This window comes from Protomyctophum parallelum (assembly GCF_964188405.1).
Source record: "Protomyctophum parallelum genome assembly, chromosome: 2".
Lineage (NCBI taxonomy): Eukaryota > Metazoa > Chordata > Actinopteri > Myctophiformes > Myctophidae > Protomyctophum > Protomyctophum parallelum.
The window spans coordinates 50,240,292-50,252,739 of NC_139699.1; the positions used below are offsets into that span (position 1 = coordinate 50,240,292).

Here is a 12,448-nt window from a genome sequence, read left to right on the forward strand (position 1 = left end):
ATGCCATGTGACACCGTGGTGGAGCCTTAAGAGCGACACGCACAGATTTAGGCAAAACTTTCGAGGAGATTCGACTGCTGAAAGTTGGAAGCCAGCTGATGGAGACGCTTGCACTGTCATGGGAATCTTAATCTTAATCTCAATCTTAATCTTAATCATTTTTCTGATGCCAGAGACGGCTTGATGTTGTTGTGAAGGAAATAGTGGGGTTCCGTCTCCATGTTAAATTTAGTTGTCATTTACAACTCATGTAAAAGTTTCACTTTCAGTACTAATTTGAAGGTGAGGGTCTATAGAACCATTTTGGTTCGAGTGGCAATCACCAAAATAAAATAATTGGCCTATAGGGGGCGTAGTCAGGTGCCAACCCTCATCAGCCCTACCAAAATATGTAAACTGTTGTAACTTTTGATTAAATTATCCAATCTGAACATATGATATATGTATGGATTCACAATCAGGAGTAGCATTTGGTACTTAAACCTTATTACACATATAATATTTGTTTCCACCCAGTATTGGTGTATATCCACAAAATAGCAGGAAAAGCGAGCTAAAAACTAGTAGTGGGGTCCCTAGACAGAACGTCATTTACAACTCAACAAAAGTTTAACTTTCACTTCTAATTTGTAGATAATGACCTATAGAACAATTTTAGTTCGAGTGGCAAGTCTACAAATTAAAAAAAATATATATTTTGCCAAATTTCCAAAATGGCCAAAATCGGAATTATGTTTATTTGAAAAATGTCTTAATTTTATTATATTGCTGTTTTTTCTTTGTTTTTCTTGCTATATCAAGTTAATCCTGTGTGAGGAATCAACTGGATTTCAAATATTAATGTTTTGAATAATCTGATATAGAAACAAAATAAAGATGGCTGCCAATGTACATTTAATTACTACATTACGCCTAACTTCTATCCTGTTGAACCTAGAATGGTGATGTTGGTGCCTATACCTATGTTATCATGAATGACTAATTGTATGAAAACAAAATACATATAATAGGACAATATATAATATTTCACACAAATGAGACAATGCAGTACATATGTGGGGAACTAAAGTTAGATATTGGAATATAATACACCACTCCTGTGTTATATTTGTTTATTTTATTTTAGTTAGTTATACTATGTACTGCCACTATAGGGGGCAGAGTAGCAGGTGTGTCTTAATTGTTCAGACTTGGTATCTTGTTAGTTATAAGACTAAGCATACTGCAGAAGAGCATGAGCTGCACTGATTGCTCTCTTGTGGTATTGATATTTTGAAGGTATACGCAAAAAAGTTAATTTTTGTCATGAAGGATCCTAAAGTGTTTTTTATGAATATGGATAGTCATGTGGGATAAGTGGCCATCCCAATAGTATGAGCTAGCATTAACCAAAGTAGCCTGTAGCTATAGCACAGGCTAAAACTAAAGGCTAGCTACAGTATAGCAATTATGCTGAGGAAGAAATTGTGTTTTCATTATTTTCATTATTATTATTACAATGGTAAATGTGAATGTAGCTATATGCACTGCTGACTGTTTTCTTGTATTAATATGTTGAGGCAAACTGTTAAATACAAAAGTTATATAATAATATAATATTTTCTATATTTTTTCATGATATGACCCTAACAGAAAACTGGATAAAGTATTTGTCTGTTATGGCTGGGACAACGAAATGGCAGTTGTGCATTTTGTGCCAAAAGCAAACTGAGGAAAGACTTGTTTGCCCTCTTGCAAATCCAGTTGCCAGTCGTAGAGAAGGACATCATAAGCCTTGCAAGTCAGTTCAGAGCAATTGACGCTTCTCGATCCCCACCCAGACGTAGAACTTCCAGATGCAGAATCCATGAAGCGAAATCGTGCATTCTGGCATACAACTTGTCCGCATCTGTATAGGGCAACAGCACTTGACAGTGCAAAAAAAAGGCATTCTGGAGGTGCTGTGGCATTGGCAAGAAGATCATGCCGGACATGGTGCACCTGTTAATCATAATAAATGTCTCTTTTGTGGTGAAGAAACATATGCAGTAGACCATTCATTCCAGAAGGTAGAACTCACCCAAGAGATAAACGACAAGGCAGTTGCGCTAGGAGAAGACTGTATCGTGGCACTCCATGACTATCCATATTCATAAAAAACACTTTAGGATCCTTCATGACATGTTTAACTTTTACCTTCAAAATATCAATACCACAAGAGAGCAATCAGTGCAGCTCATGCTCTTCTGCAGTATGCTTAGTCTTATAACTAACAAGCTACCAAGTCTGAACAATTAAGACACACCTGCTACTCTGCCACCTATAGTGGCAGTACATAGTATAACTAATAAAATAAAATAAACAAATATAACACAGGAGTGGTGTATTATATTCCAATATCTAACTTTAGTTCCCCACATATGTACTGCATTGTCTCATTTGTGTGAAATATTATATATTGTCCTATTATATGTATTTTGTTTTTATACAATTAGTCATTCATGATAACATAGGCATAGGCACCAACATCACCATTCTAGGTTGAACAGGATAGAAGTTAGGCGTAATGTAGTAATTCAATGAACATTGGCAGCCATCTTTATTTTGTTTCTATATCAGATTATTCAAAACATTAATATTTGAAATCCAGTTGATTCCTCACACAGGATTGACTTGATATAGCAATAAAAACAAAGAAAAAACAGCAATATAAGAAAATTAAGACATTTTTCAAATAAACATAATTCCGATTTTGGCCATTTTGGAAATTTGGCAAAAATATATATTTATTTAATTTGTAGACTTGCCACTCAAACTAAATTTGTTCTATAGGTCATTATCTACAAATTAGAAGTGAGAGTCAAACTTTTGTTGAGTTGTAAATGACGGCCTGTCTAGGGACCCCACTACTAGTTTTTAGCTCGTTTTTCCTGCTATTTTTGTGGATATACAGTATACACCAATACTGTGTGGAAACAAATATTATATGTGTAATAATGTTTAAGTACCAACTGCTACTCCTGATTGTGAATCCATACATATATCATATGTTCAGATTGGATAATTTAATCAAAAGTTACAACAGTTTACAATTTTGGTAGGGCTGATGGGGGTTGGCACCTGACTACGCCCCCTATAGGCCAATTATTTTATTTTGGTGATTGCCACTCGAACCAAAATGGTTCTATAGACCCTCACCTTCAAATTAGTACTGAAAGTGAAACTTTTACATGAGTTGTAAATGACAACTAAATTTAACATGGAGACGGAACCCCACTAAAATAAAAGCTTTATCATGATTCATGTCTTAAGGCATGAGGGTATACGTTTGTTAGGCAAGAGCAACGTGTCACCATCTTACGGAAGAATTCATGAATTAATAACTGGGTGTTAACTGTTTTATATGTCAGTGTTATATATCATTCAAATCTTACATTTTGTGCCTGTTATTTGGGGGCCCACTTGCCATACTGCCACATAACAGGCCCACAGGTTGGGAAACGCTGATCCACGGTCTGTGACTCTGGAGAAGGAGAAGACATACCCACAGGGAGGGGACAGATACTGCAGGCTATACTGGACCACACCAATGGCAGGGAGCCAGTGATTAAGGAGGGTCTTAAAGAAGATAGAATAATGTTTGGCCAGGTGGTACTGTACCAGACTGCTGTGTCTATCAGCGGGGTGGGGACATTAAGCTGTTCAGACAAGGCATCATGCAGGGTAACAGTTAGATCTATCGCTGGGCTGTCCCTTCCATGTATTTGACAGCAGGGAGTTTGAGATCGGGGTGGAAGGGGGCGACCGGGACAAGTGACGAACAAATTGAGGGATGGAGATAAGAGTTGTTGAGAGGATACATTATAGAACAGTTTACACAAAAGACACAAAGGATGGGAGGAAGGAAATAATTTAGTAAAGAGGAGAGAAGAGAGGAATAAAAAAAGAAAATCGAATTAAGTCAGCTGTGATGACAGCTATATTAGACTGGGATTAAGGAGCCAATTAATCATTAATAGCATAATTATCATTCAGATTATATTCATTATCTTCTCCCATGTTGGATCAAGTGTCCGGTTCTCCCTGTGATGATAGGCATGCACTATGGGAATGCTGAACACATAATTAGTAAAGTTTTATTTTAAGATGTTGTTTGTTCTGTTTTCCCGTACGTACCACAGGGTTGGATCCAGTGTCCAGTTCAGCTGTGACGACAGTTACGTTCTACAAGGATCCAAAAGTATCACCTGTCAACGAGTTACTGACACGCTGGCTGCCTGGAGTGACCACAGACCCATCTGTAGAAGTACGTGTCTGTCTGTCTGTCTGTCTGTCTGTCTGTCTGTCTGTCTGTCTGTCTGTCTGTCTGTCTGTCTGTCTGTCTGTCTGTCTGTCTGTCTGTCTGTCTGTCTGTCTATTAGAGTTGTCAACTGAGCTCCGAAGTTATATTCAAATTCATCTTAGAAATTGGTAGATCTGCTATATTCAGCTAATGTTCACCTATTGTTTCTTTTTCTTTTTTTAACTGCAATAGTTTAGTTGTCCATCAAATTCTCTCAGGCGATGTCTTTTAAATGTGCGTTCCTGCATAACCTAATCATGTCACATGAATTGCGGAAAATGTGTCACTGTTTTCCGTCCATGTTATGAATGTGGCATGTGTTCCGCTTGGCTTGTTTAGATGGATGAGAGGCTGACACGTCCACGCAAAAGCTGAACGTAGGCTACACAGAAAGCCAGCGCACATGTAACGGTTGAACTGACATGATAAAACATTGAACGGTATAGCCATGCCTAGTGACTTGGTATACAGTGTATTGATTGCACATTTATTCCCCCCTCGTTAATTCGACGCTCAAGTATTTATTTGACAGCCCTTATATCTATACTGTATACATTTTGTATTCAGTATTGTATTCATCACTATACTGTAAATAAAACACCCATGACACAATAACAAAAACATCTCTACTTTGCACTCTGTGGATGGAATATCTGCCTTGAGGCTCACCTTCACCGATGACATGAATGGTGATGTTTGTACAGTACACCAGCAGCAGGAGTTCTAGGATACATGTGGCTATGTTGCAGTGTTGTTTTTGGCAGAACATTTCTATTTTAGTTTAGTCATAGTCTTTGGAATAAAGCTTAATTTAGTTTGTCATATTTTAGTCACTTGGAATGTTAGTTTTAGTCGACTAACTATAAGATTTTAGTCGACTAAATCTACAGTTGATTTAGTCGACTAAAATGTATTTTGGCGGGCCTTGATGCCGTCGTATAATGACTGATTTTACACTTGCTGAAAATAGCAGATCTACAAGCTCACAACACAGCGCGACACGTGAGCAACCAAGTGTAAAATGACTTATACTGGATCTCTTGTCCACTAGTCCCTTCCTACCTTTTGTATGTTATTCCCTGAAGAAGGCAACTCTGTTTGCCGAAACGTTGGAAATAAAAACTTGCATCGTGACTACGAGCTGTGCGACCTCTCCTCTTTCCAGTCAATTTTATCTCCCGCGGTCAGCACCTCTTTACTACTGGTGTGCGCTCCAACCTCCTTGTTTGTTTGACTAGTCCCTTCCTGACATTTTAGTATAGTTTTTATTTGTTGATGAAATTGTCAATATATTTAGTCCTAGTGTTAGTCATCATGGCTTAGTTTTCATTTAGTTTCCAATTAGTTTTCGCCAGTGAAAAAAGGTAGTCGACGAACATTTTTCATCTTGGTTTTAGTCGACAAAATCAACACTACTATGTTGTGAGTTGTCTATCTATCCATAAACTCACAATGTGTGTGTTTGTGCCGAATAGCAATCACTACATCTCTGCCATTCTAATTAGCTTATAGGCCTATAGCTAGTTTAGCAACACCCTGCAGGCCAAATTCACCAGCAGAAGGTTTGCATGCTTAACTTGCACCGGGATTTGATAAATGATGTAAATATGAGTACCAAGGTGAAAGTGATGCTGGAAGACCCGGAAGTAACACCCTCTGATATGATCAATGATCTTAATTGAGAATCTTGAAATATCCAGCGACACTTTCTCTTTCTGCTCATTAAGTGCAGCTGATCTGAAATATGTTAAGGGGATCTTGTGACTAATGGCATGAGGGTAATGGGAGTCTCCCAGTTTCTTTGTCAGCATGCTGTTTGGAGAGGAACTCTGGTCCCTTCTCCAGCTGTTGGAACCTTTTCAACATAGCCAATGACAGATGTGGCAAGATTTGTATGTACACTGTGATGGCACTTTAAAGTTTGACTGCTGAAAACGATTTACCAGACTTTTAATCAACCCCCCTTCACTGCCGAGATTGTTGTATTACCTTTAGAGCATACGCTGAATTATTTGGGCTTTTAATCCGCGAAAATCGAGCGAAAAAAGCTTCCCCCGTTTGTTATGAACGGCAGCACCACCCGCCATCTTGGTACACCCGGAAGACGCAGCACAGGACCCTCCTCCATGAGGCGTTGAACCCCATTCGTTTGCATTGGCCTCAATTTCCCAGAAGCCCTAGCAGCCCACAGCATGTGACGATTTCCGGTTTCACCGTCAAAACAAATGCATCTACTCTCTTCCTCCGCGGCGAAGACAGATTTAATTTTTATTTATTACATTACGGCGGATTAAACACATGAAACAAAAGTTGCGTATGTCCGATATGGCAGCGACATTAACCTGGAGTAATCCATTCCCAGCACGGAAACTGTTAAGCACATTCCTACTTTTTATACTGTAGATCCACCTGTTGTACACGTTTGTTCCTTCAGTTAGGCAAGAGATATTCTATCTTTTTCTAAAGCTATACTGCCCAGGTGTGCAGTAACACTATGTAATATAGCCGTTGCATAGGCAATTTGATTTATCATGAGGGATGAAACAAAAACAAAAAAAAGAATTATGGGATGCTGCCATACTGAAACTTTCCAAAAATGTTTAATTTATAAACCCAAGGATGTTGTAAGAAGGTTTCTATTGTTTTGTAATCTAAATGCATAAGTTTCTCCACATAAACACGATGCACATTCAGTGCGGACATGGTATTTTGTTTGAGCACAAAGGAAGCCAACAGTTTTGGCTACATCCACATTTACTTTTTTGTGGGTGTGTTATAAAGTCTAGTTTTAGACTTCATGAGAGAAATATTAGATGCTATATAGTATCCTATCTACTAGACACTTTTAATAGCAGTATAGTATAGTATAGTATAGTATAGCATAGCATAGTATAGTATAGTATAGTATAGTATAGTATAGTATAGTATAGTATAGTATAGTATAGTATAGTATAGTATACAGTAGTTATTGTCAAAGTGGGTCCAGGAAACACCACTTCAAGGGGTTCCAGGGGCTACCAACACAATTATAATAGCATCACAACCACTTTAACCACTCGGATATAAAAAAATAGTCGATTATACAATCTCTCTCTGGGGGTCTCTGACACAAAATCTTTTCAAATGCGCGTCTGTAGCCAAATGCATTATTCATTTGGGGGTCCTCGACATGAACACGTTTGAGAATTCACAACTCACACAAGCTCAGGGACACTGAATGTTAGCCTAATGACGCTCTCTGACTGACTAGCTGACTAAATAGGTATGTGAGTGGCAGTGGCTCCATGCATCTGCCCACACACACACACAGTGACAATACCCCGTTGGCTTATTTATCGTTGCGCCCCGCGGAACAGAGAGACAGCTAGGACGTGCACATGCACAGTCGCACACATATCGACGACGAGTATCCACAAGGACAATGTCACACCTCGTATACCATAAGAATACTCCCCCTGAGCACTCTGTGTGTGTGTGTGTGTGTGTGTGTGTGTGTGTGTGTGTGTGTGTGTGTGTGTGTGTGTGTGTGTGTGTGTGTGTGTGTGTGTGCGTGTGCGCGCGCGCGTGTGCTTGACGGACAGGCGGTCCCTATGCACAGACACATACTGTAGGGTCTCTGTCACATCATATTACTCTGTCTGTGTGTGTGTGTGTGTGTGTGTGTGTGTGTGTGTGTGTGTGTGTGTGTGTGTGTGTGTGTGCGTGTGTGCGTGTGTGCGTGTGTGCGTGTGTGCGTGTGTGCGTGCGTGCGTGCGTGCGTGCGTGTGTGGGGCTGGCTGGCTGGCTGCAGGGACCTGCCTGACTTGCTTCCTGACTTCCTTCCTGACTAGGGCTATTCCTGTCAGCCAGAGAGAGACAGAGAGCAGAGATGGAGGGGGATGTGACAAAGAAAGACTATATATACTGTATTTGGTCACAAGATTACTCTACTCTGGAATGCCCTATATGTATTCTCCTCACTTGTTTAGCTTGTTTCTATTAGAGATCTTCAGATTGGTTGAGCGCCTTTTGTCCTTATGTTTTACTTTATTGGGGATTACTTTTATTTTTATATATATTAGCTAAAGCTAAAGCCTTGTCCATGTTTACGTGCACACAGTGCCCTACTGAAATGATACTCATTGACACTAAACAGAATAGATTGCAGGCGTGCACAACAGCACCTGTCCGTGTAAACTCATTATTTAAACATCCATCCATTTTATGCATATTTATGGCCATGTTTTACCCTGACAACTGAACTGTCAAAAGAACCAAGCTCTGCATGTCAACCTGTGCTCATGAATATTGATGGGAATGAATGCCAGCAGGCTCATGTGAGGCTTATTTTCCATCAGATTGTTCTGACTGAGCAGAACTATATGTCCGGAAACCCTGGCTTGATCCGTGCATGAGGCTCTCAACTGTCTGATCTGGAATTTGGAAGGACTGGGTCTTTCTTGCCTTTGGCACGAGCTGTTTTTGATACACACATTTTTGCATTCCCAAAAGAATGGAAGGGGTGGAGGCAGGGGCACGGAATGGCTGTCAAAGATAGGTATAATTGGAAAAAGTACACTACAGAAGACATGGTTTGGGTTGCGATCAATAGTTTTCTGTGCGTGCGTGCGTGCGTGCGTGCGCGCGTGCGTGCGTGTGTGCGGCATGACACAAAGACAAACAAGCAGTAGATTACAGGGGAACAGACAGATTTAGCAGCTAATAGTGTGATGTCAGTTTAAGACACTTGCAGAGTAGCTGAGTGTGGAGAGTGTCACACTCTGGGATTCAAACCCACAAGTCCCTCTGGTCTCTGCTGTGCTGAGACTTTACTGTTAATTAGAAACTGGTCTCTGGGTGAATGAGTCACACACAGTGTGTGTTGTGTGTGTGTATATGCGTAATTGCATACATGCACACGCACGCGTGCGTATGTGTGTGTGTTTGTCCTCTCTTTTCCAATTAACAAGTAGATCAGTCATCCTGAGTTCTTTCTCTCTTTGGTACCCCCCCCTCCCCCCTCTCTCTCTCTCTGTCTGTCGTTCCCCTCTACCTCTATCTCAATCAATCCACTCATCTCCCCCTCTCCCTCATGCCTTCCTTTATCTCACATCTCCTTTGCCGTCCCGTTTCCTTTCTTCCGCACCGTCAGACTCGTCCCTTCTTCTCCTCTTCCTGCATGTTCAGCTGCTTTCCACTCAAACATCCTGAGTGTTCATTGAACACATGCATGCCGCTCCGTGTTTAGAGTCTCTCAGCATTGAAGCAACACTCAGGATGTTACTGTATACTATACTCCTCTCTGTAGCTCTCCTCTCCCTCTCTCTGTCTCCCATGCATTTCTTTACGGATGCCCCTCCCTTTCTCATTCTCATAATGGTAGTGATAGCCTCCAGCGGGCTCGTTATAATAAATGAAGGACAAAAACGGTGAACCCCCTCCTCCATCACCGCCACCGTCACAGTGCCTGTTGACTAAAAGTGACTGAAATTGAAAATGCCATGGTAGCCCTTTAATGTTATGGCACCCCGGAGAGTCTTTTTAAAGAGGGCTCCTTAACAGAATATGATGACTTTTTGCCAAATATCCCTTTAAGGCAATAGTACGGTGAATTTATGAGCCAGTGTAGACAAGCTATATTGAAGGGGGATTGGCAACGAGGACAATTTCTATGTTAACAGCATGGCAGACTCTGAGAAACAAAGGTGCCACAGTAAGGGGACACTACAGGGACTTTTTCTCCAAGAGTAACTTGCGTTTCTAAGCTAAAAATGTAGCTCTACACAGTAAGGCAGTGGCTGTCAAAGTAGGGTCTGGGGCACCCCAGGGTTCCTTGAGGGAGTTCCAGGGGTTCCCCATACAGCAAAATGAGGAACAGTAAACTTTTCCTTCACATTTATTTTCCCACTGGCTAGAAGTTACCCCCAGTAATGTATAAGAATGATTATTCAGATCATAGAATGTTTTACTGAATTTAATCTAACAACAACATATTCTCTCATGGGGATTCCTGGCATAAAACCTTGTTTGGGGGCGTCTGTGTTTGAGAACACTACATTAAGTAAGCTTTATAAATTATCAGTATGCCATGCAGTCACAGCTGTGAACCGCAGCAATCTCTGGGTGTTAATTTACCTGTACTGTAGGGGCATATTCTTCACACTTTGCAAGTAAAATTACAGGTGAAGCTGCAAATCTTTTCCATTTCCTTGTCAGGATTAGGATCCACAACCACTAAAGAGATTTAGGTTGGAAATCCGATTAAGGATATCAGCTATTGTGTTCCCTTTTTGTTAGCTATGCTGCTTTTCGATGAAATGATGTTCAGACTACCACATTTTATGAGATTTATTACAGTAACAAGTTCAAGGTGGCGCCATTGCATCTCAGCAGTGCAGGAAGGATTACAGGTTAGGGCTGGACGATATGACTTCAACTGACTATCACGGTTATTTTAAACGCTTGCCTCAATTACAATTTATGAACAATTATTCAAACAAAAGGTGAAAATAGCAGTCCTAATAGTTGCTTGTAGGTCAGCTGTTCAATAATGTTCCTGTCAATTCCTTGATATAATTCCTTTTATTTGTTTAATAGAATAAAAACATTCAAGGACGGCATTTGCGGTGTGAGTGCACTACTAAAAGGGTCTGAGATTAGTCCAGGGTATTTGCTTTTCCTGCTGTTGAATGTCACAATAAACTTTAGCTCATGCACTCACCTTCCGTGTGGTTGGTTAGTATAATTTTACCACGACAATTTAACACAAGTGTTTGTTGTTGTGATCAAGCCTGTGGTTATAAACACGATGGCAAATTGAACTCTCAGTATTCAATAAGCAGATTCAGTGATGATGTGAGCAGAATATAATTGCCTACAGCAGTTTGTCATTAGTGTGTGGCCTGACTTGCTCCAGGTAGTTTGAGCCACAAATAAACATGCGGTTGTATGTGATCTAACATCGTGCATCATGTAATAGTCACGTACAGTAGCCTACTGTAGTGTTCTGTAGACATAAATTGTGGGAAAGGGTGAACATATTTACAGTTACTGCAGTCAACTTGCTGAACTGTAAAACATCAATTTTATGACAGCTGTGTAATAATAACTACTGTAGTGTAATGTCCACTGTACCAAGACATCAGAGACACATACTTCCCACAGATTACAATCACCCAAGAAGAGTTTGAAATCATGTCTAATGACAAAAAAAAGTACAACAATGTGCAAACACAGCAGCTGCTGTGATAGGCGAAGGATAGGCGAAGGATATCAAATGGAACACAACCACCCTAAAGACTAATCTAAATCTACATTGAGTGATCTCAGTACATAGAGAATGGTTTATTGGAGATTCTGACTTTCAATTGTACATACATGGCTTCATTTGTTCATCTATAGCCTTACAATAGTCACAAAACCTAAGCCTTGTGGTTAGAGTATCCGCCCTGAGATTGGGAGGTCGGGTTCAATCCCCGGCCGAGTTATACCAAATACTATACAAATGCTACCCAATGCATGTCTTCGTGCTTGGTACAAAGCATCAAGGGTTGGTTTGGGGTTAAGTCTCTGCGACATACTGTATAGTGTCATGCCCCGGGGGTGTACTTGTACATCAAGCTGCCACACGCTACAGAGACAGGACATGGGCTCCTGACCTATGGGCCACATGGCTCAGGAACCGCTGGTTCCCAAGGCTACTTGGTTGTACAGTAACAATTTAGTCACAAACATGACAATAAAATGGCATCAACGCAGCAATATGGGTGGATATGTTTTGACGGACTCCTCCTGGCCCAGAGGGGTCAGTCATAGTGACAGTTCAGAGCACGGTGGCTCTTTAGATTGCCCTGATTGGTCAGCTATAGCTGTATAGGATATGGGCTGATAGGGGTAGCGCGGCAATATGACTTCAAGTTCAAATCAATGTCAGGATGATGCGTCAATTGCGTCACGATTAATGAACGATTATTACAAATAGAAGATCTACAAGCTCATGTGTTGTGATGTGAGACAGTATTTTTGTATGCCACCATTGTACAACAAAATGCTAAATGCAGACGAGCAGTCTGGTGAGACATAGGAGGACCCCAGGCAGGAAGTAACCTTAGTCCTATATACAGTGCCCTGGACAAGAAACACCTGGAG

General features: G+C 40.6%; 1 protein-coding gene across 1 annotated transcript in view; it reads left to right on the forward strand.

Annotated features, from left to right (window-relative positions):
- The window catches only part of LOC310878179 (CUB and sushi domain-containing protein 1-like), a 740,702-nt gene that overhangs the window by 419,768 nt on the left and 308,486 nt on the right, over nucleotides 1-12,448 (forward strand). Inside the window, exon 9 of the mRNA XM_083792333.1 lies at nucleotides 4,161-4,285. Coding sequence (XP_083648459.1) covers nucleotides 4,161-4,285 — 125 coding nt within the window. The remainder of the gene's footprint in view (nucleotides 1-4,160; nucleotides 4,286-12,448) is intronic.